This window comes from Mobula birostris, chromosome 10 (assembly GCF_030028105.1).
Source record: "Mobula birostris isolate sMobBir1 chromosome 10, sMobBir1.hap1, whole genome shotgun sequence".
Classification (NCBI taxonomy): domain Eukaryota; kingdom Metazoa; phylum Chordata; class Chondrichthyes; order Myliobatiformes; family Myliobatidae; genus Mobula; species Mobula birostris.
In genome coordinates, this window is record NC_092379.1 from 134443204 (window position 1) to 134471180 (window position 27977).

General features: G+C 42.9%; 1 protein-coding gene across 1 annotated transcript in view; it reads right to left on the minus strand.

The window, feature by feature from the left end:
• Nucleotides 1-27977, minus strand: part of il1rapl2 (interleukin 1 receptor accessory protein-like 2) — a 676009-nt gene that overhangs the window by 367715 nt on the left and 280317 nt on the right. The window contains exon 4 of the mRNA XM_072269776.1: nucleotides 19125-19199. Coding sequence (XP_072125877.1) covers nucleotides 19125-19199 — 75 coding nt within the window. The remainder of the gene's footprint in view (nucleotides 1-19124; nucleotides 19200-27977) is intronic.

Sequence of the window (27977 nt, forward strand, 5' to 3'; positions counted from 1 at the left end):
TTTTAAAGTCTATCCTTCTATTTGAGGGCTTTAAAATGGACATTTATGTAAATTTAGTTTACAATTTTATCACTCATTGTTCATAATTTTAAAAATTCTTTACTTTAAAAATGAGCTTTTAGTCATATTACAGGCTCAGTAATATTACTCTGTAGTGAAAGCTCAACAAGAACAAATTGCTTAAAATAATATTGTAAATGTTGCGATATATCCTACCATACCTTCACAGAGGCACTTGGAAACAATGAATACTGAGCCAAAGGAGATATCCAAAAGCTTGTTTATAAAGGATTACATCCGATTTATGCCCCAGCACTGGGCATTCACAATGAATACAGAGCCAACGGATGTGTCCAAAAGCTTGTTTACAAAGGATTGCATTGGATTTAATGGCTCAGTGCTGGGCATTCACAATAACACAAAAGGAATTAGGAGCTTCAATAGCCCAATTGGCCCTTCAACCCTGCCCTATCATTCATCAGCCGCTGTCTCAACTGTTACACCACCCCAGGCCTTTCAATTCAAGATCAAGTTCAAATTTAATTGTCATTCAACCATACATGTGTACAAATCTAAATGAGACAGTGGTTCCAAGGTGCTAAACACAGTATGTACAGTCATACTTAGCACACACTACATATAGTTATGATCCAGCATATACAGTTACAAAAAATAATATTAAAATTCCTGTTTAAGATGGCATACTGAAGTTGGCGGACGGTTTACTGGTGGTTTAAAAGGCAAGAAATTCGACTAAAAATTAGTAACAGTTTTTCTGAGGTACATTATGGTAAATTATCAGCACAAGCAATGAAGAGGCAAGGAAAGATGAAGTTGACTCAAGGGATGAGCTGTGCATGTGTTTTGCAAAGTTGGAGCGTAATATGCTTGAGATAATGTTGGAGTCGGAGACGGTGTTGAAGAAAGAGATGGAATGAATGATTCAGAGAGGAATCGAAGCAAAGGTGTTTCTGTGCCCGTCCACCTAAACCGGAAGGAAGGTTGGATCAGCGCCGAGCCAGTTTGGAAAGGTCAAGAACGTCTTGAGCACAAAATAGTCTGCAGATGCTGGGGTCAAAGCAACATTCACAACACGCTGGAGGAACTCAGCAGATTGGGCAGCATCCGTGGAAACGATGAGTCGACGTTTCGGGCCAGAACCCTTCATCAGGACTGAAGAGGGAAGGGGCAGAGGCCCTATAAAGAAGGTGGAAGGAAGGTGGGAAGGAGAAGGCTGGTAGGTTCCAGGTGAAAAACCAGTAAGGGGAAAGATAAAGGGGTGGGGGAGGGGAAGCAGGGAGGGGATAGGCAGGAAAGGTGAAGGAGGAATAGGGGGAAACACAATGGGTAGTAGAAGGAGGTGGAACCATGAGGGAGGTGATAGGCAGCTGGGGGAGGGGGCAGAGTGACTTAGGGATAGAGGAAGGGGGGGAATTACCGGAAGTTGGAGAATTCTATGTTCATACCAACAGGACCCCACCACTAAATACATCTTTCCCTCTCCACCCGTCTCCGCTTTCCGCAGGGATCGGTCCCTCCGCGACTCCCTGATCCACACGTACCTCCTCACGGATCTCCCACCTGGCACTTATCTCTGTAAGCGCAAGTGCTACACCTGTCCCTACACCTCCTCTCTTGCCTCCATTCAGGGCCTCAAACAGTCCTTCCAGGTGAGGCAACATTTCACTTCTGAGTCTGTTGGGGTCAACGATTGTATCCGGTGCTCCCAGTGCAGCCTCCTCTACATCGGTGAAACCCGACGCAGATTGGGGGACTGCTTCATCAAGCACCTCCACTCCATCCGCCACAACAGACAAGATCTCCTGGTAGCCACCCACTTCAACTCTGCTTCTCACTCCCATTCAGATATGTCCATACATGGCCCCCTCTACTGCCATGATGAGGCTAAACTCAGGTTGGAGGAGCAACACCTCATATACCGTCTCGGTAGTCTCCAGCCCCTTGGTATGAACATAGCGTGGTGTGATGAAGTGAGACTAAGGCTATGGGCCTACTCCGGCTGTTCCAGGATTCGGGTCTACGCACTCAATTTGGTTCGGAATACTGCTGCTCGCTTCTATTGGTTGCATGATATGTGCTTTTTTACCCTCTTTCTCTGTGCATTGGGCGTTGGACTTTTTATAATTTGGGTTCATTAGAGCTACTTAGTCGTAGTCATACTTGCTTTGTGGTTACCTGTAAGCAGACAAATCTCAAGATTGTGTAATTTATATACTTTTTAATAATATATGTACTTTGAATCCTTTGAACCTTCAATATCAGCACAAGTCCCTGAGTGACAAGACCTGAAGATTGATGGTGCAAGGGATGTTGTCCCGGAGCCACAGTTCTACAAGAACAAGTAGTTGCTTATCTCACAGTGGTTCAATGGCAGATGAATGCAAATCAGCTTGTCTCGTGCTGGGTCAGCTGCAGGCAACCCAGCTTGTTTTTTAGGGAGGAAGCACTGGAGAGCAACACCAATGAAGTAGGATTCCCTAAACTCTTGAAAATTTATCTACTTCCTGCCGGCTGGTGGCGTAGTGGCATCAGCACTGGACTGCGCAGCGGATGTTCCCAAGTTCAAACCCAGCCAGCTCCCCCCAGCACGCTTTCCACCCGTGCAGGGTTAAGAGCTGGTGATCTCTTTGAAAACAAAACTCAGACGGCAGAAGGCAATGGCAAACCACTGCTGCAACTTGCCTCGTATGCGAATTCCAACTACGTCAGAACGGCGTGGGAGGAAGTCGTCCGCTACCCGGAAAAATTCCGGATGCGACCTACATTATTATTATTACCCACAACTCGCTGGAGGAACTCAGCAGGTTGGGCAGCATCCGTGGAAAAGATCGGTCGACATTTCGAGCCGGAACCCTTCGTCAGGACTGTAGGGGGAAAGGGCAGAGGCCCTATAAAGAAGGTGGGGAGAGGGTGGGAAGGAGAAGGCTGGTAGGTTCCAGGTGAAAAACCAGTAAGGGGAAAGATAAAGGGGTGGGGGAGGGGAAGCAGGGAGGGGATAGGCAGGAAAGGTGAAGAAAGAATAGGGGAAAACACAATGGGTAGTAGAAGGCGGCGGAACCAAGAGGGAGGCAGCTGGGGGAGGGGGAAGAGTGACATAGGGATAGGGGAAGGGAGGAGGTGGGAATTACCGGAAGTTGGAGAATTCTACGTTCATACCAAGGGGCTGGAGACTACCTAGACGGTATATGAGGTGTAGCTCCTCCAACCTGAGTTTAGCCTCATCATGGCAGTAGAGGAGGCCATGTGTGGACATATCTGAATGGGAGTGGGAAGCAGAGTTGAAGTGAGTGGCAACCAGGAGATCCCGTCTGTTTTGGCAGACGGAGTGGAGGTGCTCGATGAAGCGGTCCCCCAATCTGCATCAGGTTTCACCGATGTAGAGGAGGCCGCACCGGGAGCACTGGATGCAATAGATGACCCCAATAGTAGCAACACCTCATATACCATCTAGGTAGTCTCCAGCCCCTGGTATGAACATAGAATTCTCCAACTTCCGGTAATTCCCTCCCCCTCCCTTCCCCTATCCCTATGTCACTCTGCCCCCTCCCCCAGCTGTCTATCACCTCCCTCTTGGTTCTGCCTCCTTCTACTACCCATTGTGTTTTCCCCTATTCCTTCTTCACCTTTCCTGCCTATCACCTCCCTGCTTCCCCTCCCCCACCCCTTTATCTTTCCCCTTACTGGTTTTTCACCTGGAACCTACCAGCCTTCTCCTTCCCACCCTTCCCCCCACCTTCTTTATAGGGCCTCTGCCCCTTCCCTCTTTAGTCCTGACGAAGGGTTCTGGCCCGAAACGTCGACTGATCTTTTCCACAGATGCTGCCCGACCTGCTGAGTTCCTCCAGCGTGTTGTGAGTGTTGCTTTGACCCCAGCATCTGCAGATTATTTTGTGATTATTATTATTATCTACTTCCTATTTAAATATACCACATGATCTTGTCTCTATATACCACCTGTGTAGAGAATTCCAGAAATTAATATTTCTGGGTGAAAGATCAATCCATTCCAGCATTTATAGTCATAGAGTCATCGAATCGTGGGGTATGCAAAAGCCCCCTCGGGCCCAGTTCCTCCGTGCTTTTCAAAATGCCTGTCTAAGCTAGTCTCATTTCCCTCCAAACCATTCCTATCTGTTTAAATGTTGAATAGCGCCTGCTTCTATCACTTCCTTTGGAAGCTCACACCACCCTCGTCCCCATGAAAAGGTTGCTCCTCCAGTACCTTTTAAACATTTTTCCCCTCATTTTAAATCTACGTCTTCAAGTCTCAGACTCCAGTGTTCACGTCACTCCATTCATCTTACTCTATCGATGCCCTAGTCTATCTCTCACGTACACATCAGTAACATGAGCAAGTCCGGAGCAACACCCCCAGACCGCTTTTGGAACTCAGCAGCTTGGGCAGCATCCATGGAAATGAATGAACATTTGACGATTTGGGCTGAGAACCTTCTTCAGGACTGAAAAGGAAGGAGATGGATGTCAAAATAAAAAGGCAGGGGGAGGAGAAGACGACTAGCCGGAAGGTCGATCCATGTGTTGGTCCATGGCCTCCTCTTGTGCCAAGATGAGGCCACCGTCAGGGTAGAGCAACACATCATATTCCATCTGGGTAGCCTCCAAACTGATGGTATGAATCTCAATTTCCCCTTGTGGTAATCAAATTTTCTCCCACCCTGTCTCTTCCTCCATTCACCACTCTGACATTTTACCTCTTCTCAACTGCCCGTGATGTTCCTCTGGGTTTCCACCTCCTTCCCTTTCTCTAATGGTCCACTTTACTCTCCTATCAGATTCTTTCTTCTCTAGCCCTTGACCTTTTCCACCCATCTGTCTTCATCTACCACCTTCCAGCTAACCTTTCTCCCCCTCTCTCCACACTTTTATTCCAACATCTTTGCCCTTCCTTCCCAGTTCTCAAAATGGGTCTCGGCCCGAAGCATCGTCAGTTTATTCAATTCCATAGATACTGCCCAACTTGTGGAGTTCCTCCAGCATTTTGTGTGTTACTTTGTAAATGTCATTCTCCGTAACCATATTTTGAATTCTGTTATTGTTGTTCTCTTGTACAAATGCAATATATTGGTGCAACGCAAGTGATCTGTAAATTCGACTGTGCTGCCATCAGTGCACGAGTCTGAGACATTCAAGTGTCTGAAACACCAGACATGCACAGTGGCATCAAATAGTCTCCACACTTAGCCAAGAACATTGAGAGCCACTTACGGAGAGGCGTGGCTCTGTAAAATATATCAGGCCTGCTTCTGTGTGACCTCTAAGGAAATTATCTCCCTGATCTGGCTGCAGAACAGTTTCAGGTATGGAATTTCCAGCAGGCCTTTTTCTGTCTTGGACTATGATGATGATGATGATGATGATGGCTGGTTCTTCAGCTGTGAAGATCAGGAAGAAGAAGAGTCCTCAGGAGTGATGGCACAATTAATGGTGACGGTAGAGGCCAATTCTGGATCTGCAGACTCCAGAACAGCAGGGCCTCAGGAACAGCTGGGATGCGGCACTTGGGTAGTAGGATTCTTCCCGCGTCTCCTCTTCTCTTCAGCAGTTGCCGGTCTGGGTTTCTCAAAGTTCTTGGCTGCTCTGGTGGATCAGTGTTTTCCAGAGGTCTTGGTCAGAAGCCAGCTGCTGCCACTCATTAACCTCGATATTTGCCTGAGAGAGCTGCTGCTTAAGTTGGTCGTTGTACCTCTTGCTCAGGGCACCGTGATCTCTCTTGCCCTGAGAGAGTTCTTCGTAGAGTACTGTTTTCGGTAACATGAAGTTGTCCATGCAAGGCACGTGTCCTGACCAGTGGAGTTGCTTGAGCAGCAAAGTGGCTTCAACCCTTGAGCTTTCTTCAGGACCTTGTTGCTGGAGACGCGATCCTGCCAGCTGATATTCACGATGGGCAGAGCATTGTTGCTCAACCAACTGGATTTGCTTCTAGAACAAGACCCTGGCTTCGGAGCCGTACAGCAGTGTGTGACAATGGCAGCCCTGTGCACCTGGATTTTTGTAGACAGACGCAGCTGGTGGTTCTTCCACATATGTTTCTGGAGGTGCCCGAAGGCATTGCTGGTTCTGGCGAGTCAATTGTCAACGTCCCTTACTACTGAGGTGTCATTGGAGATGACGCTGCCCAGACAGGTGAACTGCTCAGTCATGGTGAGAGGGCAGTCATCAATGGTGATCCAAAGTGGGTTGTAAACGCCATGAGGGGGCTTCTGATGGAGGATCATTGTTTTCTTCAGACTGGCCATTAACCCAAAAGCCCTTGCTGCCTTGGTGAACGAGTTCTGCAGCCGGTAGCGTGAGAAAAATCATGCAAGAACCCATTCTCGACCTACTATGTGTTGTGCTTGCACTATACTGCTGCCACAAAACAACAAATTTCACAACGTACATCGGTGATAATAATAAACACAAGAGATTCTTCAGATGCTGAAAATTCAGAATAACACACATAAAATGCTGGAGGAACTCAGCAGGCCAGGTAGCAACCATAGAGGAGAAAAAACAGTCGATATCTCTTTTTACATCCTTTTCATAGATGAGGCCTGACCTGCTGAGTTCCTCCAGCATTTTGTGTGTGCTGCTCAGTATTTATAGCCACCTGAGGGCCTGCCTTTAAATGAAGAATTTTGCCATTAAAAAACAACTTCTGATTTTATCGTGTAATTCAACAATCTACTATAGATCCTACGGGTGCCAGCTTTGAGTGGGGCGGCATTGTAGCACAGTTACAGCTATATGAGATCAGGGTTCAATTCCCATCACTGTCTGGAGGGATTTTGTTCATTCTCCCCATGACTTTCTATATTCCAAAGATGTACTGGTTAGAAGGTTAATTGGTCACGTGGGTGTAATTGGGCAGTGCAGGCTTGTTGGGCCAGAAGGGCCTGTTACCATTTGGTATCTCTAAATAAACAAAATAAATAAGCATTTGGTTACACTACCTGTTGCCTAAACTGCGTAAAAAAAACTTAAGAGCTCACTAGCAATTGTTGTCTGAAGGTAATTGATTCCAATGATCCTGACCCAAAATGTTACCTGTTTATTCCATTACATAGATGCTGCCTGACCTGCTGAGATCCCTTAGCATTTTGTGTGTGTTACTCTGTGACAATAAGCCTGAATCTGAACTTTCTTTGGCACTTCTGTCTGTGTCCCAAGTTAGATTAGTTTAAATGGACGATATGGGTGTAGGCTTGGCTGGCTGGATGGTCTTTTCCTTGCTGAAAAATGTTATGATTCCAGCAAGGTCTCCTTCGTCAAACTATCAGCATAAGGAGAAGGCTGGTAATCAACATATTTGTGATCTGCAAAGCATGGTTCTGTACACCTTTTGAAATATGAATGATCCCCAATACTGTATCCTTCCTTAATACTTAAAGAATAGAAGAAAACAAGCTCTGGGCATCAATGCTCTTGCAGCAGGTGAGAAGGGTGATTCAAAGTTCAAAGTACATTTATTATCAAAGTATGCATACCATATACAACCTTGAGATTCGTCTCCTTACAAGCAGCCACCAAACGAAGAAACCCAATAGAACTCATTTTAAAATAAGACCATCAAACACCCAATGTGCAGGAAAAAAAACAAGTCATGCAAATTATAAAATTAAGCAAATAACATTTAGAATTGAAGCTCACGAAAGTGAGAATGCAGTCATGAAGCCAGTCATGGCTGGTCCAGGAGCCTGTTAGCTGCAGGCCAAAGCCTCAGTTTAGTGTAGAGACAAGTAAACCTCGCAGATCAGTGAGCTGCACGCTGCCCCATTCCTCGCCTCCAGCCCTGACACCCTGACCTTTTCGATCTGGCCCAGTACTTGACCTGGCCAAACCTCTGGTCATTTCTCACTCTTGGACCTGAGCCCTGACGTTAATTAAGAAATTAGGTGGAATTAGATTGAAGTTGAGCAATAGGGACTGTCACAGTCTTTTGGCAAGTACTGAAGATAAAAGGTGCCCATATAACGGATTATACCAGTAATCAATACCAAACAGCACCATGTCAGCACAAAATAACATGGCAAATACTGTCATACTAGTAATGACATGAAGATTCATCTTCAGCTCATTGCATTGCGATTAAAACACAATAAAATTGCAAACCATTCTACTTATGACCTTGATCCTACAACATTTTAGTTCCAGGTATTTGGATCAATCCAACTATTTATCAACTATTTTGTACATTACATCTTGAAATCTGCTTTGAAGCTGTTGGGAGTTGTTTGACTCTGAACTGCCTTTCAAAATGGTCACTTTGTTGTACCACGCCTTCTATACACTGTGGGAATACATTCATCTCATGATCTACAGTCATCCAAGAACATTGCTTCCACACTTCCTCTTCGGTGAGTATTAGCAATGAATTAATATGTAGAATAGTGGTCGCCAACCTTTTTAAGCTCAAGATCCCCTACCTCGGCCTTAGTGAAAGGCAAGATCGACTACTAAATCGTTAAGAGAAAAAACAGCTCAGATTGTACTTCCAATTTGAGGCCTTGTATTCGGGCTAATTGTATTTGAATTACACAAAATGCTTTTGTCAAACTTTCCAATTAGTTCAACCAAGAAAACACTGTAACTAGCATATCAAACAGGCCATAACTGTCTTTCTTTAAGAATATTACAATACTTCACACCTTTAATTCTAAGTTTCATTATTTAATTTTACTTCAACATGAAAAATAAATGAATAAAAATTGACTGTTGCACTCAGTGTAATGACTGGGGCTGAATACTTTCTGCTAGCTCCCTGAAATTTGGCTCATAACTACAGACAGCCAGTCTGAGACAGTCTGTGAGGTGTCTGTCAGTAAGACAGCTCCTGCACTTAGATTTAATAATTTTCATCTGTGAAAATGCAATTTCACACAGATAAGTTGACCAGAAGTAGGCACTGACTTTTAGTGCACATGTGGTGAGATGAGGGAACTTCTCCCTGCTGACAAGCCCCCAAAAGTCACCGTTCCTTGATCTTGCTTTAAGCTCGATGTCATTTTGCAAATCAATTATTTCCATTTCAATATCACTTGGCACACCAAATACTTGCTGGAATTTGGCTGCTATCTGTTCTAAATAAATGCAGCAATATCTTTCATGACATTTAACTCCCCAAAACGCCGATCGAACTCTATTGCCAGTTTGTCTAGGTAAGCACAGTAATGCTCAGGGCAAAAAGCATTTTTTTCCTTGATGGCCTGTAACATTTTCTCCAAGTTGGGAAAGTGTGACAGCCTCCTGTTCTTTAAATTTGAAATCCAAATACCAAGCTTGGCCTCAAACGCATTTACTGCCCTCATCATGTGGGGCAGGTGTCAGTCTTTTCCCATGAGCTCGCTGTTAAGTGCATTTAATTTAGCTGTTAGGTCTGTCAGAAACCCTAAATCCAGCAGCCACGCATCATCTGACAATTCCTAGTGTTCCTTGTTTCTTGTCGACAGAAAAGTCTTTATCTCAGGCAGCAAGTCAGCAAATGGTTACAGCACTTTGCCGCGACTCAGCCACCATGAAGATGTATGTCTCCATAAGCAGCATTGAGTTCATCCAATAACGCCTTGAATGAGCGGTGCTGAAGCGCTTTTGCTCGAATCAAGTTTATCAGTTTGACCACCAGTGTCATTACATGAGAAAAATCCACGACTTTCCCAGCCAAGGCCTGCTGATGAATCACACAGTGATAATTCAGGAAGTTGGGAAAATCAGAGTCATTACGGCACAGTGCTATAAAACCAATGTGCACACCGCGCATTGCTGGGGCCCCATCAGTAATAATTGCCACCAGTTTATGAATGGGGATGTCATTTTCTCGGACATATTTTTTAAACTCGTTGTGAATATTCTTACCTCTCATTCTCTCCTTTAATTGCAAAAGAGTGAGGAAGTCCTCCCTTGTTGTAAAATCCTGGAAGCCATTCGGACAAATACAACAAGCTGAGCTGTTTGCATTACACCCAGGGATTTATCAAACTGTAGTGAAAAATATTCACTGAGTGACAAGTCCTTTAACACTTGTCGATCCATGTCCTCTGACAGTGACTCCACCCTCCTTGTCACTGTTTCAGGGCCAAGCGGTATATTATGTATTGCGGTTTTGATGTCGTTTTTGTTTTTAAAGTCATTAAAAACAGTTTCTGCAGTAATGGCCATTGCTTGCTTGAATAAATCACCATCTATAAAAGGTTTCTAGTGTTTAGCCAAAAGGTGACTTACACGAAATGACGCTTCAATAGCAGCCTTATTTTGAGCAGCGTGTTTTGTGAAAAATGATAAAATTCCTCTTCTCACTCTGGATGGAATTTGTACGTTTTCACCTTCTTTTGTGGTGCCTCTGCCATGCTAGCGAGCTACCTTGCGGGATATCACCAGCGAGTGCCGTATACTGATGTTTGCGACAGTCTGCACTCTTATCTAACCTAATTGGTCACTTTGATGCAGCACAAGCTACACTGAAAAAAGTACAACAGCTAAATCAAAAGAGAGAGAGGCGCTAACATTTCAGTAAAAACTAAAATTAATGCTAATTACTAGCACACTATCCAAAATGCTAAACCTGAATTCACGCTATCAAAGGCAAAAAATTCGAAAGAAAGTAAGAAAGAGCAGTACAACTGATCAAACTTTTTCATAACTGACGTAATATAAATAGCAGCATAATAGAGTCAAAACCGATTGAAGTTGACCAAATTTTAGTTAAGTCATGAATGCATTAGTGAGTTATTTTTACCCACACGTGTTGTATTCTTTCACCATTGGACAGTTTGCCCGTTTGTTCGTTTACGTTTAAGATAAACGAAGTTCTCCCACGCTCCATGGAAATTTGACAGACAGCGGCAATAGTCACATGATGTCAGCACAACATGTGATGCACGACGCTGAGCAGCGGAAAAAGAGAAACACAATAACCAGGGAAAGCAACTAAGTGTGGGTTAAAAATGACTCACATATGCGTTCTTGGGGTAAAATTTGCTTTTGCATCAAAAGGTTTATCAGACATTATGTATTTGTGTATTTCTTTTTCTTTTTTTTTGGGATCTACTGGGAAAGTCTCAAAGATCGACCGGTCAATCACGACCGACTGGCTGGTGACCACCAATGTAGAACATAGAACATTACAGCACAGGCTCTTTGGCCCATGATGTTGTGTCAATCTTTTAACTTGTTCTAAGATCAATCTAACCTTTCCCTCCCATCTAAATCTCCGTTTTTCTATCATCCACATGCCTGTATAAGAGTCTCTGAAACATCCCTCGTGTATTTGCGTCTACCACCACCATTAAAGAAGGAGATGGACAAAGTGAACAGGAATTTTATCAAACATTAATCTCATGATGCATCACACAATATGCTGGAGGAACTCATTAGGTCAGTCCAGATGCAGCGTCTCAACCCAAAATTTATCTCCAGAGATCTCAACCTGTTGAGCTCCTCCAGCCTTTTTGCGAGTTACTCCAGATTCCAGCATCTGCACCCTCCCGCGTCTCAACTTTACGACTCCCATGGTGTTGGTATCTTCAAGCTTCAAAGTATATTTATTATCAAATTATGTATAAATCATCATATATTACCATGAGATTTATTTTCTTACAGGCCTTCACAGTAGAACAAATACAGTAGAATTAATGAAAAACTACACGCGAGGACTGATAAACAACCAATGTGCAAAGAAGACAAACTGCACAAATACAAAAAAACTAGTAATAATAAATAAGTAGATAAATAATCTTGAGACAATGAGTTGCAGAGCCATTGAATGTGAGTCTGTAAGTTGTGTGATTATTATTTAGTGTTGAAGTGAATAAAGTTATCTACGTTGGTTCAGGAGCCTACACTGGAAAAAAGACTGAGACCCTTCCTCTGCCACAGAATATTTAGGTCAGGAGTAGAGTAAAATCTTTATGATTAGACCTGATGGTGCAACTGAGAAGTTTGACCTTCATTTAAGTCACAAACAAGGGATTTGAAACGAGCTGAAAACTTGTAATTTAATCTTTCTAATTCAGTAAACTTGGGAGGGAGCTCCCTGAAGAAAGTGTAATTATGACACACTATTTGTGCACAAGTAACCCTTGGAGTTCACAAAAGCCATATAAAGCTGGTGACACCTCAGCAGATTCTAAGACTATGAATTATCAGGAGCCAATTAAGCTACGCTTATCTTTCTTGGGTCTATTTAGGTCACTTTAGAAAAAGTTTCATTTTCCTCGGGGACGCAAAGAAAGCAAATAAATTTCATGCTGCACTTTCTTCTTAGTTCAAAGCAAAAGACCAACATCATATGGGTCACTGGTTTCAGCAGCAGATCCCCCAGAAATGTAGTTAAGTTACATTGTTGGTGCTTACCTTTTCACAATTCTTTCAACAATCCCAACAAACAACAATTCAATCAATAAATACTCAAGTGGCTGCTTTATCGAATTTAATCCAAATGACTTAAAAAAGGCCATTTAAGGTCATCACATTTTAGTTGTACGTTAGGCAGCCGTTTGATCAGACCTTTATTGATCACAGGTAATATAAGCAAAAATATTGGGCAAGAAAACATTTTTCTATATCTATCTATATCAGTATTCACTTACATTTTAGTGACTTAACACATGAGAAGTGGAAAGTGATAAGAAAATCATTTTCTTTTTGCTTTTTGAGGCGTAGCTGAGTTTATCACCGAGGAAGTCGAGCAAAATCCCAAGGCTTCAGAGTCCAATTAAAAATTTAACTGAGTGGGCCCAAAGATTTACAGCTGGTCTGTCAGGCTCCATTGACTGCAACACCGGCGTCTGATAGAATGATCAAAAGCCAAAATATGCTAACATTAATTCCTGGATATGTTGGGGGAGGAGATTTGGAGCTTCTGGCCACTAAGTCATCAGTATAACGAGAGAGGAGCAAATCTACAGGCTAGAACACTCTAAGTTAAGAAGTGGTTCCTGCCTTTATTCAATATAGGTTTGGCTAACAGTTAAAGCTATTTGGGTGTGATGGGAGAAGAAGTTGATTTTACTCTCTAGCTTGATATAAAGAGGAAGGGGAACTTGAGAACCCACTGCTTAACCCCAATGTGTCCCAGGTAGTTAACAATGAGTATGGAACACAGAACAATGGAACAGATATGTCCCCTTTCTCTAGCCAATGAAATGAATGCTCGCAGCGTCATGAGGAACCTTCTAGAAGATTAGGAGACGCCATATAGGACCAGCAAGGACATTGGCAACAACAACTCAGGAACAACTATTGCAGAAGGATGACCTTAAGTTTGGAACACAGAGAAGACAATAGAGAACCCCATCAAAGTGAGTTCAACCAACTTATCTCACATAGGTAGTCTTGGTGTCCAAGTCATGTGTATCATGATTTAGAATAAGAAGCAATAAATTGGAACAGTAGCTCAAGTGTTATGTTATTAGAAGTCAATGGTATTAATGCATGCTTACTTAAGTTGAATGTTAATTAAGTTGTACCAAACCATGGTTTACAGACTCTGGAGGGGGAGGAGAAGATGGCAACGTGACGCGGCACGCGGCTGCTCCAAATTGATATCGTATTTGTGAACTAGGATGCCGTGCACAATCCTGATTTGATGAAGACAGCCGTGAGAAGCACGGAGGAACATCTGGAGAAACTTCTGAAATGCCTGCTTCGCTGCTGCTGTGCGATCGAGAATCTCCGGAGGGGAAGGCCCCAAACCGTCGGCCTTGCCTATTGCCTGTTGCCGGGGCCGGGGTCAAAGCGCTCGGCAGAGATGGTGCTCGGTGCTCGGTGTCGGAGAGCTGGCTGGAGGCTTGAAGTTTTCGGACGGACTCAGAGTCGGACTGTAGTCGGGTGCTACCAGGGTGCTGCATCGTCAAGTTTGCGGCGCTGGAAGCTCATGGCAGGAAGAGTTTTCTTCCTTCGACCGTCTGCGTGAGATGATGGGACTTTCAAGAGACTTTGAGACTTTTTACCGTGCCCATGGTCTGTTCTTCTATCAAATTCAAAAAAAATTCAAAAGATTCAAAAAACTTTGTCATTCTAACTGTACATCAGCTCTGCAGGGCAGAATGAGACAGCGTTTCCCAGGAGCAGTGCAATCATAACATAACAAACGCAACACTAAATAATAAACATAACAATAAATAGTAAAACACAACAGCCACATGTCAGTTAAAATCAAGTTATAAGTGCCCAGTGCAAGTTAAAAGTGTCCAAAAGCAGAGTCAGGTGGAGCAGCTATTTAGCAGTCTGACTGCCTGTGGGAGGAAGCTGTTTAGTAGCCTTGTGGTTTTAGTTTGGCCTGATGGCAGAAGAACAAACAGTTCATGGAGAGGGTGTGAGGGGTCTTTAATAATGATGTACGTAATAATTACGGTATTGCTTGCACTGATGTAACTATAAGTTATAATTATGTGTTTTTTGTCAGTTTCTTTAGTCTTGGTTTGTCTTGTGTTTCTGTGATATCATTCTGGAGGAACAAACTGTATCATTTCTTAATGCATGCATTACTAAATGACAGTTAAAGAGGACTGCGTGTCCTCATAATCTAATCTTAGTTTCACAAATTAGTTCATAATCCTGTTGAGGTTAAAGGATCAAGGTGTCAGTTGAGATACAACAAGTCACACTGGGTGTTCTTCATACTGGGATTATTTTGCTTTATTATTGTCACATGTACCAAGAGATAGTGAAAAGTGTCTGTTTTATGGCCTTTGCATGCCATGTATCGGAATAATCTGTCTGAAGTACAAAAGTACTTCTTGCACCTTAGTACTACATGCAACCTAGATTTTTGTATAAGGTTTCAGATGGTGCAGCCACCACAGAGCACTGATTTCAACATCATTAAGGTTGTTTGGATTAACTGGAGATACAGACGCAAGCAAGACACCCAAAGTCTGCAGAAGAACTTTAGTAAGTCCTCCAAGATGCCTGGTACAACCTACCAGCCATTTGTCTTATAACACTGCACAAGAAAAGGATTGATGCAGTTTTAAAGACAAGGGGTGGTCACACCAAAAATTGATTTGATTTACTTCTTATACTGTTTTTTTTTGATATTTAGTAAATTTTCATTTCATTCGTTTTGAAAGAATCTTCACTTTACAATTTTTTTTACCTGTGCCAAGAACTTTTGCACAGTGCTGTACATTGAGTCAGTATGGAATGGTCCATATGGCTGGCATGCAAACTGAAGACTTTCCCTGTATATCGGTACATGTGTCAATAATAAACCAATAGAGGTGCCATAGTGTGAAGAACAAAGGGAGTGCTTTGATGTACCTTGACTGACGTATTGACTCTGTTACCTCTATAGGATATCAATTGATGCCTCAAACTTTACAACAGTAATCAAAACATGGAGCAACACACAATGTACGGGGGGATCTCAGAAGGTCGGGCAGCATGCGTGGAAGGGAGTAAATAGTTGATGTTTCAGGCAAAGACCTTTCATCAGGACTGGAGAGGAAGGGGGAAGATGCCAGAATAAGAATATCTGGGAAGATGAAAGAGTATAAACTGGCAGGTGATAAGTGAAGCCAGGTGAGGGGAGGAGAGATGAAGCGAGAAGCTGGAAGGTGATAGGAGGAAAAAGCAAAGGGCTGAAGAAGAAGGAATTTGATAGGAGAGGAGTGTGGACTATAGGAGAAAGGGAAGGAGGAGAAGCAGCAGACGGAGGTGATGGGCAGGTGAGGAAGAGATTGGGTAAGAGAGGAGCTAGAATGTGGAATTGAGAAAAGAACGCGGGGTTCAGGGATTTCTGAAAATTAGAGGAATCAACATTCATGCTGTCAGGTTGGAGCTTACTCAGATGGAACATAAGCTATTGCTTCTCCAACCTGATAGTAGCCTCATTATGGCAGTAGAGGAGACTATGGAGCAAGATGACAGAAATATGACCACCCTGAGGATGGAAATATACAGACTTCTGTTACACCTTGACTGAGTGCAAAAAAAAGTTTACTTGTTGGATCCTGAGGAGGAGAAAGCTGTAAGGAACTGAATACAATGGGACAGTCTTCATAAGAATGTTGTCAAAATATTCTTTGAATGCTTGATCAAGAGAAGCTGAGGGCTGGCTTTCCCAGACTGAAGGACTGAAGGATTTTTTCATTGAAGACTTCATGAATCTGTGGAATTCTTTGGGGTTTTCACATTAAAATTGATGTGACATAGGGTCAGCCACAATCTTAGTCATAGAACACTACAGCACAGAAATGTGACTTCGGGCCATCTAGTCCAGGCCGAAATATTATTCCGTCTAGTCCCATTGACCATAACCATCCATGTACCTATCCAAATTTCTCTTAAATGCTGAAACTTAACTTGTAAACACCACTCCTGCTCGCAGCTCATTCCACATTCTCACCACCATCTGAGTGAAGAAGATCCCTCTCATGTTCCTCTTAAATATTTCACCTTTCACCCTTAACCCATGACCCCTAGTTCTAATCTCGCCCAACCTTAGTGGACAAAGCCTGTTTGCATTAATCCTATTTATACCCCTCATAATTTTATATACCTTATTATTCAACATTAGAGTAAACTGGCTTGCTCCAGAGATCTATCTTCAAACCTCTTATTAGGACTTGGTATTGGAAAGGAACCACAAAGGTATTAGGGGAAAGGTTGCAGCAAATGGCTCTATTCTCTTCACCCCATCTCCATCCCAATGAACAAGCTGACTAAAGCTAGGCTTCTCACTTTTTGAGAAATCAAATTCAGCAACTTGGAAGCCTACAGTCAATTCCACATCGACTGGTATTTCAAGAATACGCGCACAGCAAAACGGTCTAATTTACCACAGGCCAAACTTCCAGGCACCCTCCAGATGTGGGAGTCAGCCACACTTGGCAGCACTCTTCCCTCAGCCACGTAGCGAAGGTCAGAACTGTTTTGAGGAGGGCATCTGGTTTCTATTGAACTTAGGCTGTGAGCTAACCCAGTGGAACTCAGCCAGACCAAAAACTCATTGACTTTGAATTTTAAGACAATGACAGATTATGTCAAAATTAAAATTCATAAAAATAGTGAGCAGACAATCTCAGCAACTCCTCTCAGATTTTCCAGTGCATCTTTTTGTTGATGCAGACCACAATATTACAAACGTAGAATATAAATCATAGAATACATTACATATGGTCATATTACAACATAGTAATGCTAGCATATATTGCATCTCATATTTTATAGAATCATAAGGTTAATCAAAGTTATATCTTAATGTTCTCAAAAATTAATTGTAGCCACCTGAAATACTAAAAGTGTACAAGATTAAGCAAAGTAAAAACAACTTAAATTTACATTCCTTTAAAGAATTTTAATCTATTTAAAAGGATAAGATGAGAAATCCAGAGGATATGAGGCAAGACCCAGAGTGGTACTTTCATTAAAAAGTCAAACATTTTCTCATTAAATTTCTTTTCCTCTCAGGTAATGAATGACTGAACGCCATTCCCCAATGAAGATCACAACAAAAGTGCAAATTGAAAGGTGAATTAATTGCAAAGTTAAAGGAGGGAACTTTTTATGTGAGGGAATGCTATAAAATTTGCTTGCCAAGTTTTCTTTGACACTGATTAACCACAAATTTCCTGTCATTTTCTAGTGCTCTGATTTACCCATGAGAACCATATGTCACATTTCCTTTGACAGCAACCACATTGGCACTTCAGTTATATCACTCATTCTCAGGTACTGTGGACACAGTAGTGCCTATCTTGCATCCCCTTTCACTAGTGTGTGTGTGTGTGTGTGTGTCTCTCTCTGTCTCTTTTCCCCTCTTCTTCGGTCCATTGCAGGGGTTCCCAACCTTTCTCATGCCATGACAAATACCATTAAGCAAGAAGCCATGGACCCCAGGTTGGGCACCCCTGGCCTACAGTATCTCCCCCTCAGTCCAAATGTGATCACTTTTCCTGTCAGTCCAAGCGAGGGATTCCCCTGATTTGACTCACAGAAGCAAAGGTTATGCAGCTTCTAGCCATTACCAACATGGTTCCAACATCCAGGGCTCCCTTCCTCCTTCATTTCTTTATCAGGACTTACTCCATGTGTTCTCCCAGGCCCGATTCCACAGACACGTATCCCTCCTGGGAACCTTCAACAGAAGTCCAGTGAAACTCTCTCTCCTCACTACGTAATTGTTTAGGGTCAGCTTAGAAATTCCAAATGATAAAAAAAACTAAGTAGACAACCAGATCCCAGCAATTTCAGATCATCTGCAATCCTCAATGTCTGCTTTAAAGCATTGAACAGCAGTGCCATCCTTCCACACCTGGTGGAAGGCCATTTATTTCTAAACCAATAATTCCTCCCTCCGGTAATTGTTTAGTGAGTACGGAGCCAAGCTGGAGGTCTAGCACAGTGCTTGTTATTGACTGAAAGGTTGCCAATTGTCAGAAAGGTTTACTAGCAAAATTACCAATGAACAAGTAAGTAACAGAGAAGGAAGTTGTACAGTAGGCTGCTTGATTTTCTTTCCAGTATTAAATACATGTCGTTCATTATCTACTTCATCCTTTCTTGTTCTTTCTTGGATGCTGACCTGTTACAACTTGTTCCAGGGCAGAAAGCTGAGCATTCGAATAATACAATAACATGCTCCATCAATGTGTAACCTAACAAAATAACTAACCATTTTCTTTTAAACAAAAAAAAAACACCAAATTATTTTTCTTTCAACTGTGTTATTTACAGAACCCTACCTCAAAGTGGTAGACAGCTTTGGAAAGCCTGACTGAGATTAAGGTTATAGATCCAACAGAATCGCAACATACATCTTTTTTTCATGAATGCAGTCTCTCACTACCACAAATTCTACAGCCACATATCTCGCATTTGGGGACATCATAGGAATCAGCGCACGCAACGTGCAATGGGAATAGCCACATACTGGGAGAACATTTCTAATTATGGTCTCTCTCTTGTCAAGTAAGAATCGCAGCACACATCCCTGTTTCAGCCTTTTCCTCATTCAGCCAAACCCACATTGGGGATTGAAATAAGGACATAAGTTACTGAAGGGAATGGTACGGGAAGAATATGATATTTATCCAACACAAGAAGAACAATTTCAGTGTTTACAGTGGAGATGTTAAGGGTGATTTTCCCAGGAAGCTACTCACCCAACTGGACCTCGACGACACTTTGTTGGTTTTCAAGGGGGTCCAGCAGCTCGGGTAGTTTGTCGGTGAGAACAGCTGAAAGGTAAAAGAAAGCCCAGAGCTGATTACAATGTGTTACTGCAGAGTGCAAAAGTTCAGCTCAAATGAATAGTAATGAGCCACCTCGCATACTTGAGCATAATATGGTTCTTTCCTTTAAATACATCAACACTAGCCTGATCCTATGGATACTTAAAACAGGTTGCACCAGACCACCAGCACCAGACTATCCACCATCAAATACATGTACACAGAAATGTGCTGGAAAAAGGCCAGCAAAACCATGAATGCTCCCACCCACCCTGGTCATGGACTGTTTATTCCACTCCCATCTGGGAGAAGGCTATGTAGTATCCACCTACACTAGGACTACCAGAATCAAAAATGGCTACTTCTCCCAAACCATCAGGATGAGAAACACCTCCACCCATTAGCCCGCCCCACTACCTCATCTAGAGTCATACGAACAAGCTACCTATATAACAGTACATTGTGTTTTATAGGGCTGCTTTTATATTTATATTACTCTTTATTGTACTCTTTATGCTTTTTGTGGTCTTTTTGTGGTTTTTTTGTGTTGCATCGGATCTGGAGAAGCAACCGTCCATTCTCCTTTACACTTGTTTTTGAATGTTGAATCCTGTCAAAGGTTGGGGAGAGGAGGAAGTCACTGTAGTGGCTAATTAGCTCTCTCTTTCACTCGCTGTCACCCAACAAAGCTGAGAACACTCTCACCTTGGTGGAGGATGTTGGAATTGAGGTTCACAATGACGTAAGGTGGCATAAACGTTGTCTCCTGTAACCACTCCCTGTGTAAAATACTTCCTCTGATATCCCCCCAACTATACTTTCAAAGCACATTTATTATCAAAGAATGTATAAATTATACACCTTGATATTTGTCTGCTTATAGGCAGCCACAAAGCAAGCAATCCGAATAACTTAATTAAATAAAAAACACAAAAACTACTGCGCAGGGAAAGAGAGTAAAAACACATACACATTGTGCAAACAATAAGAGCAAGCCAACAGCATCTTGAACCAGAATGATTCCCCGATCTGCTCCCAGAGCAGCTGAAGTAGGCCCAAGCCTTGGTCCCCACTCAAGTTCACCACATCAGCGGAGCAGAAATGCACAACAGCCAGATCAATTCAGAGCCTTGGCGCTAGGGAGAAGGAATGAATGTTCGAGGGAAAGCGAGCAAAATCAGCCTGTCCCTCACCCGATCTTCCAATCATTTTAAAGTTATGCACCCATTTGACAATAATAACCCAATTCCAATTATTATGAAGTCAACCCAGAGGAATCTTGGACTAACAAAAAGAGCCTCTGGGTTTGGATTAAGGCAGAGATACCAGAGATGGGTGGGGATTTGAGTTCTAAACCATTATCCCCCTACAGGACCTGGGTGCATAACAAATACATTTGTGCCGCACTGGGAAGGGTGGGGGCTGCTAATTTGTTGGGGACCCCAGCTTTCTAAGGTGGCATCTTCCTTAGCTTTGATTCAAAGAACAAGGTGCGTTCTGTTTTCCTGCATGAAATCAGGTGAACTGATTAGTCTTTTCATTTGCTGTCTCTGGGATCGTTCCGATGCCACCATGCGGAACCTGAAGACACACACTCAACATTTTAGGAACTGACAAGAGAAAATCTGCAGATGCCGGAAATCCGAGTGACGGACACAAAATGCTGGAGGAACTCAGCAGGCCGGGCGGCACCTATGGAAAAGAGTACAATTGACCTTTTGGCCCATGCATTTTGTCCCGAAACATCGATTGTACATTTTTACCATAGATGCTGCCTGACCTGCTGAGTTCCTCCAGCATATTGTGTGTGTTATTTTAGGAACAGCTTCTTCCCCACTGTTATATATATATTTGCAGTACAGTGGACTACATAAATACACTATAAATTAGGATAAGAAATACAATATGACATACACAGTCTATATATATATATATTTCTTATTTCATATATATATTTATTTCCTATTTTATAGTATATTTATGTATTGCAATGTACTGCTGCAGCAGAACGACAAATTTCATGACATATGTCAGTGATAATAAACCTGATTCTAAAGTTGTTTTTTTGCCGAGTAAGTAATGCCAAGTAGTAGGTGCGAATAATTTAGGATTTCTGAGTCACATAAGAATAAACTGATTGTTACATCACAGAATGAACTCAACCTGACCATCATAAGGTCCTTGAAAGAACTATTTCATTTGTATGATGAACCATTTTCTTTCCTCACAACCAGGCAATTTATTTTCTTTTATTTAAATATGCACCTAATTCCCCTTCTAAGATTACAATTAAATATACTTCTTCTGCCCTCTTGCACTGTGCTTTCCTGACTCCAACAAAATCTGGTATTAATAAAATCTCTCCCTTCTGATGAGTAGCTAACTATTTTAAAACAGAGCCCCTCAGGCACGATCCTTTCTGTCGGGGGATAGTATCCCCTTTGCTATTAAAATCCTTCATAATTCAGCATTTCTAACTCTACCTTCAGCCTATTCTACTTAAAGGAGAACAATCCCAAATTCTTTTCAAAAGCACGTATTAACAAAAAAGTCCCATGGCAGCATAAAGTGATTCATTCCTTCACAGGGTTTGAGAATGTAACAGAATCGCTCTGGCTTCGTTCTGTTTGCAATTATTCTCTGCATTTCACACTGAGAAATTTGTTAATCCATGTTTACTATTTTTATTTTATTTGGAGATCCAGCACAGGGCAGACCCATCTGGCCCCACGAGCCGCAAAGCCCAGCAACCCACCGATTTAAGCCTAGCCTAATTACAAGACAGTTTATAACTACCAATTAACCTAATAAGCCGTACATTTTTTTTGGATTGTGGGTGGAAACCAGAGCACCCAGAGTAAACCCACATGGTTGCAGGGAAGACATACAAACTCTTTCCACAAGACCACAAGACAAAGGAGCAGAAGTCGGCCATTCGGCCCATCGAGTCTGCTCCGCCATTTTATCATGAGCTGATCCATTCTCCCATTTAGTCCCACTCCCGCGCCCTCTCACCATAACCTTTGATGCCCTGGCTACTCAGATACCTATCAATCTCTGCCTTAAGTACGCCCAATGACTTGGCCTCCACTGCTGCCCATGGCAACAAATTCCATAGATTCACCACTCTCTGACTAAAAAAACTTCTTCGCATTTCTGTTCTGAATGGGCGCCCTTCAATCCTTAAGTCATGCCCTCTCGTTCTAGACTCCACCATCATGGGAAACAACTTTGCCACATCCACTCTGTCCATGCCTTTCAACATTCAAAATGTTTCTATGAGGTCTCCCCTCAATCTTCTAAACAAGGAATACAGTCCAAGAGCGGACAAACGTTCCTCATATGTTAACCCTCTCATTCCCGGAATCATTCTAGTGAATCTTCTCTGTACCCTCTCCAACGTTAGCACATCCTTTCTTAAATAAGGAGACCAAAACTGCGCACAGTACTCCAAGTGAGGTCTCACCAGCGCCTTATAGAGCCTCAACATCACATCCCTGCTCCTATACTCTATTCCTCTAGAAATGAATGCCAACATTGCATTCACCTTCTCCACTACTGACTCAACCTGAAGGTTAACTTTAAGGGCATCCTGTATGAGGACTCCCAAGTCCCGTTGCATCTCAGAACTTTGAATTCTTTCCCCATTTAAATAATAGTCTGCCCGTTTATTTTTTCTGCCAAAGTGCATAACCATACACTTTCCAACATTGTACTTCATTTGCCACTTCTCTGCCCATTCTTCCAATCTATGCAAGTCTCTCTGCAGACTCTTCATTTCCTCAGCACTACCGGCCCCTCCACCTATCTTCATATCGTCAGCAAATTTAGCAACCAAGCCATCTATTTTCCAGATGGTATCAGAAATAACCTTCAAAGTCCACCGTCCTGAGCTGCTCTAGAGTCACCCTAACTGATGCGTTACCATGGTGCCCTGGTACAGAAGATTAATCAAATCCTTTCATTGACTAAAGTTGATACAATTGCTCTGAGATTCTGTCAGCTTAAGACAAACTTTGTAATAAAGAAACAACTGAAGTACAACTCAACATTGATTTTGGTATGTCATCTAAAACTTTGATGAACTTCTATAGCTACCTTTCTATAGGAAAGGTATCCTGACTGGTTGCATCATACGTTGGTATGGAAATACCAATGGCCAAGAATGGAAAAATCTACAAAAAGTGGTGGATACAGCCCCCTGTACCAGTTCCTCAGCCACACATTTATCAACCAAATGCTCCTTACTCTCACTGGCATATGACACAGGCATCAATCCAGATATTACTACCCTGGAAGTCCTGCTATTCAGCTTTCTACCTAGCTCCCTAAAATCTCTCTTCAGGACCTCCTCACTTTTCTTACCTATGTCATTGGTGCCAATATGTACTAAGACTTCTGGCTGCTCACTCTCCTTATAGAATACTATGAACCTGAATTGAGATGTCCCTGACCCTGGAATCTAGGAGGCAACACACCACCTGGACGTCTCTATTGCTCCCAGAGAATCTCATCTCTATTCCTCTAACTATGGAATCCCCTATCACCACTGCAGTCCTCTTCACCTCTCTTCTGTTCTAAGCTGCAGTACCAGAGACTCGGTCACCACGGCTCCCTCCAGGTAGGTTGTTCCCCTCAACAGTAGCCAAATTATAATTTACTACAGGGGCACTCTGCACTGGCTGCCCATTTTACCTTTCTCCTGACAATCACCTAGTTATCTGCCTCCTGCAATCTAGGGGTGACCACCTACCCATAGCTCCTGTCTATCACCTTCCCATTCTCTTGTGTGAGCTGAATGCAATAGAGCTGCAGCTCTTTTCTGGCTCTTTCATGGTCCATACACCACTATGTCATACATCAGAAGGTGGTGTGGTGGGGAATGCTGCTCGTGATCTCGGTTCAATTCTGACCGCTTGTGCTGACTGTGTGAAGTTTCTACTTTCCCCCGTTTCTTCCCACGTCCCAGAATTGTTCTAGTTGATATGATAATTGCCCTACTGTTGGCAAACACAGAAGAATCAGGATACTGAGTACCTGAAAGAGAAAAGATTACAGGAAAATAAGAGAAGGAATGGAACTGATGGGATTGCACCGAATACTGGCATTGACATGATGGGCCAAATGGCTTCATTCTATGTTGCAGGGCGCTATGGAAATGTGAAATATGATAATTACTTATTTACTTGTTTGTTTACCTGGTTATTTAGAGATGCAGGGAAGGCTCTTCAGGCCCAGTGAATCATGCCTCCCACTAACCCACCTGATTAACACTAACCTAATCGCAGGACAACTTGCAACAACCAATTAACCTGTTAACTGGTACATCTTTGGACTGTGGGAGGACACACATGTGGTCACTGAATGAAAGTACAAGCACCTTAGAGATGGCCTCAAAATTGAACTCTGAACTCTGACACTCTGAGCTATAATAGCGTTGCACTAACCGCTATGCTACTGCGGGTGCCCCACCACTGCATTACTGACCCCCATCATTGCATTACTGACCCCCACCACTGCATTACTAACACCATGCCTATTATAATATGGTAAAAGCCGAGTTAAAATTACTCATTCAAAAAATGTGCATGCTGAATGGAACATGAGAGATTGCCTCAAAGACATTGCGTGGGGATTTCAGTGTGCAGGTCTTAGTGAGGCTTAGGATGATGACAAGGTTTTCAGTCCTTTAATGAAGTACTGCATTTCCTGAAATTTGCAACGTGAAGGGAAGCTACAGCCCCACAGCAGAAAAACCAGCAGAAGAATGAGAACAGGAGCAGAAAAAACTGTGGAGGGTTGTAGTAGACTCAGGCAGGTCCATAACAGGCACCGTTGTAGGCAGCATCTTTAAAAGTCAATGCCTCAAGAAAATGGTATCCATTATTAAGAACACTTGCCATGCAGTACATGCCCTCTTTTCATTGCTATCATCAGGTAGGAGCTTACCAGGTAGAATCTCTTAGAACATATTAAACACCTTAAATTGATGTTTCAGTTCTGTAAGGATGTTTTAGCTCCAGTTTAATACATTGTTTGCGAGGAAGACAATAGGGTTTCCTGTAACAATGGTTTAGAAAACACTCGATAGAGTTGATGATTATTAAAAAATTGTCATCTTGTTAAATCCTTTGGGAAAGCTAAGCTAGTTCTTTAAAGTGCTTGACAGCCTGCAATTATTATGTTTTCCAAACGTGACAAGAAACGATGGGAGCTTATTAACATAACTTGCAACAGTAAGAACTACAATCTTGTCATAGTCATAGTCATAGTCATACTTTATTGATCCCGGGGCAAATTGGTTTTCGTTGCAGTTACACCATAAATAATTAAATAGTAATAAAACCATAAATAGTTAAATAGCAATATGTAAATTATGCCAGGAAATAAGTCCAGGACCAGCCTATTGGCTCAGGGTGTCTGACCCTCCAAGGAAGGAGTTGTAAAGTTTGATGGCCACAGGCAGGAATGACTCAAACTTTACAACTTTACAAACTTGTGTTCTATTCTGGAAATTAAAAACAAATCTGAAGATGTTCAAAGCCTGAAATAAACACACAATAAAGACTTGGAAATACTTTAAAGGACTAGGCAGTATCTGAGGAGAAACAGGATCAGCCAAACAGTCCTTCCAGATGAGGCAACACTTCAGCAGCAACACATACAAAATACTGGATGAACTCAGCAGGCCGGGCAGCATTTATGGAAAAGAGTACAGTCGACGTTTCAGGCCGAGACTCATCATCAGGACTCATTTCACCTGCAAGTCTGTCTTAGTCTCTGTGGTGCTCCTGGTGTGGCCTCCTCTACTTTGGGCAGACACAACATAGACTGGTGAAGCATCTCTTAAGCACCTTTGCTCTGTCTGCAACAACAGGCAGCATTTCCTGATGGTCAAACATTTCAATTCTACTTCCCATTCCCATTCCAACATGTCTATCTGTGGTCTCCTCTACTGCTATGATGAGGACAAACTCCGACTGAGGAGCAACACCTCATAGTTGGTCATAGTGACTGCATTAACATTGATTTATCCAGCCTCAGAATTTCTTCTCCCAGCTCCACCCCCCAACTCCACTTCTCTTTTTCATTCCCCATTCTGCCTCCCCTCTCATCCCTTCTCTCCTCCCAACCTGTCCACCATCTCCCTCTGGTGCCCCTCCTCCTTCCTTTTCTCCCATGGTCCACTCTCCTCTCCTTTTATACTTCTTCTGCAGCCCTTTACCTCTTCCACCTATTAACTCCCAACTTTTCACTTCATCTGCCCTGCCCCACCCACTTACCTTGCCCCTCACTTGGTCAGCTTGTACTCCTTCCCCCCCACCCCAACCACCTTTTCATTCTGGCTTCTTCCCCCTTCCTTTCCAGTCCTGATGAAGGGTCCCGTGGCGAAATGTCGACTGCTTATTCTTTTCCATAAATGCTGCCTGACCTACTGTGTTCCTCCAGCATTTTGTGTTCGTTGCTCCTTCACCACAACAATTCTTTTGCTATTCATCCTGTTCTGATTAATGAAGAACACAACATAGAGAAGTTACGCACAGGAGCAGGTCCATGATGTCCGTGTGGAAGACAATGCCACATCATGTTCAACACAGACATCATGTACAATAGGCACTGCTCACAGATGCACAGTAGAGAAGATCCTGACATGATGCATCACTGCATGGTACAGAAACTGCTCTGCAGCAGACGGGAAGGTTCTACTATGGGTAGCTAAAACTGTCCAAAGCTTCGCCAACACATGCCTAACCATCATCAAGGACATATATACAGAAAGGTGCTGGAAAAGGGCCAGTAACATCATGAAAGATCCCACCCACCCTATTCTTGGACTGTTTGTCCCACTCCCATCAGGAAGGAGGCTTTGTAGCATACGCACCAGGAACATCAGACTCAAAAATGGTTACTTTCTCTATGCAGTAAGGCTGATCAAAACCTCCACCCACTAACCCACCCTTCTACACCCCCCTTCACCACTACTTTATCATTTCCTGTCATCATCTTATGTACAGACACTCCTGTGCCTAGTGTCACTTTATGGACATGCAATCAATCTAGGTATATAAAAACATAGAATCATAGAAAAACTACAGCACAATACAGGCCCTTTGGCCCACAAAGCTGTGCCAAATATGTCTTACTTAGAAATTACCTAGCATTACCCATAGCCCTCTATTTTTCAAAGCTCCATGTACCTATCCAGGAGTCTCCTAAAAGACCCTATCGTATCTGCCTCCACCACCATCGTCGGTAGCCCATTCCACGCACTCACCACTCTCTGCGTAAACAAACTTACCCCTGACATCACCTCTGCACCTACTTCCAAGCACCTTAAAACTGTAACCTCTCGTGTTAGAAAAAGCCTCTGACTATCCACTCATCATTTCCTACACCTCTATCAGGTCACCTCTCATCCTCCGCCACTCCAAAGAGTAAAGGCCGAGTTCACTCAACCTATTCTCATAAGGCATGCTCCCCAATCCAGGCAACATCCTTGTAAATCTCCTCTGCACCCTTCCTAAAGTTTCCACATACTTCCTGTAGTGAGGTGACCAGCCCAGAGCACAGTGCTCCAATTGGGGCCTGATCAAGGTGCTATATATATGTAACATTACCTCTCGGCTCTTGAACTCAATCCCACAGTTGATGAAGGCCAATGCACTGTATGCCCTTGTAACCACAGAGTTAACCTGCGCAGCAGCTTTGAGTGTCCTATGGACTTGGACCCCAAGATCCCTCTGATCCTCCACACTGCCAAGAGTCTTACCATTACTACTATAT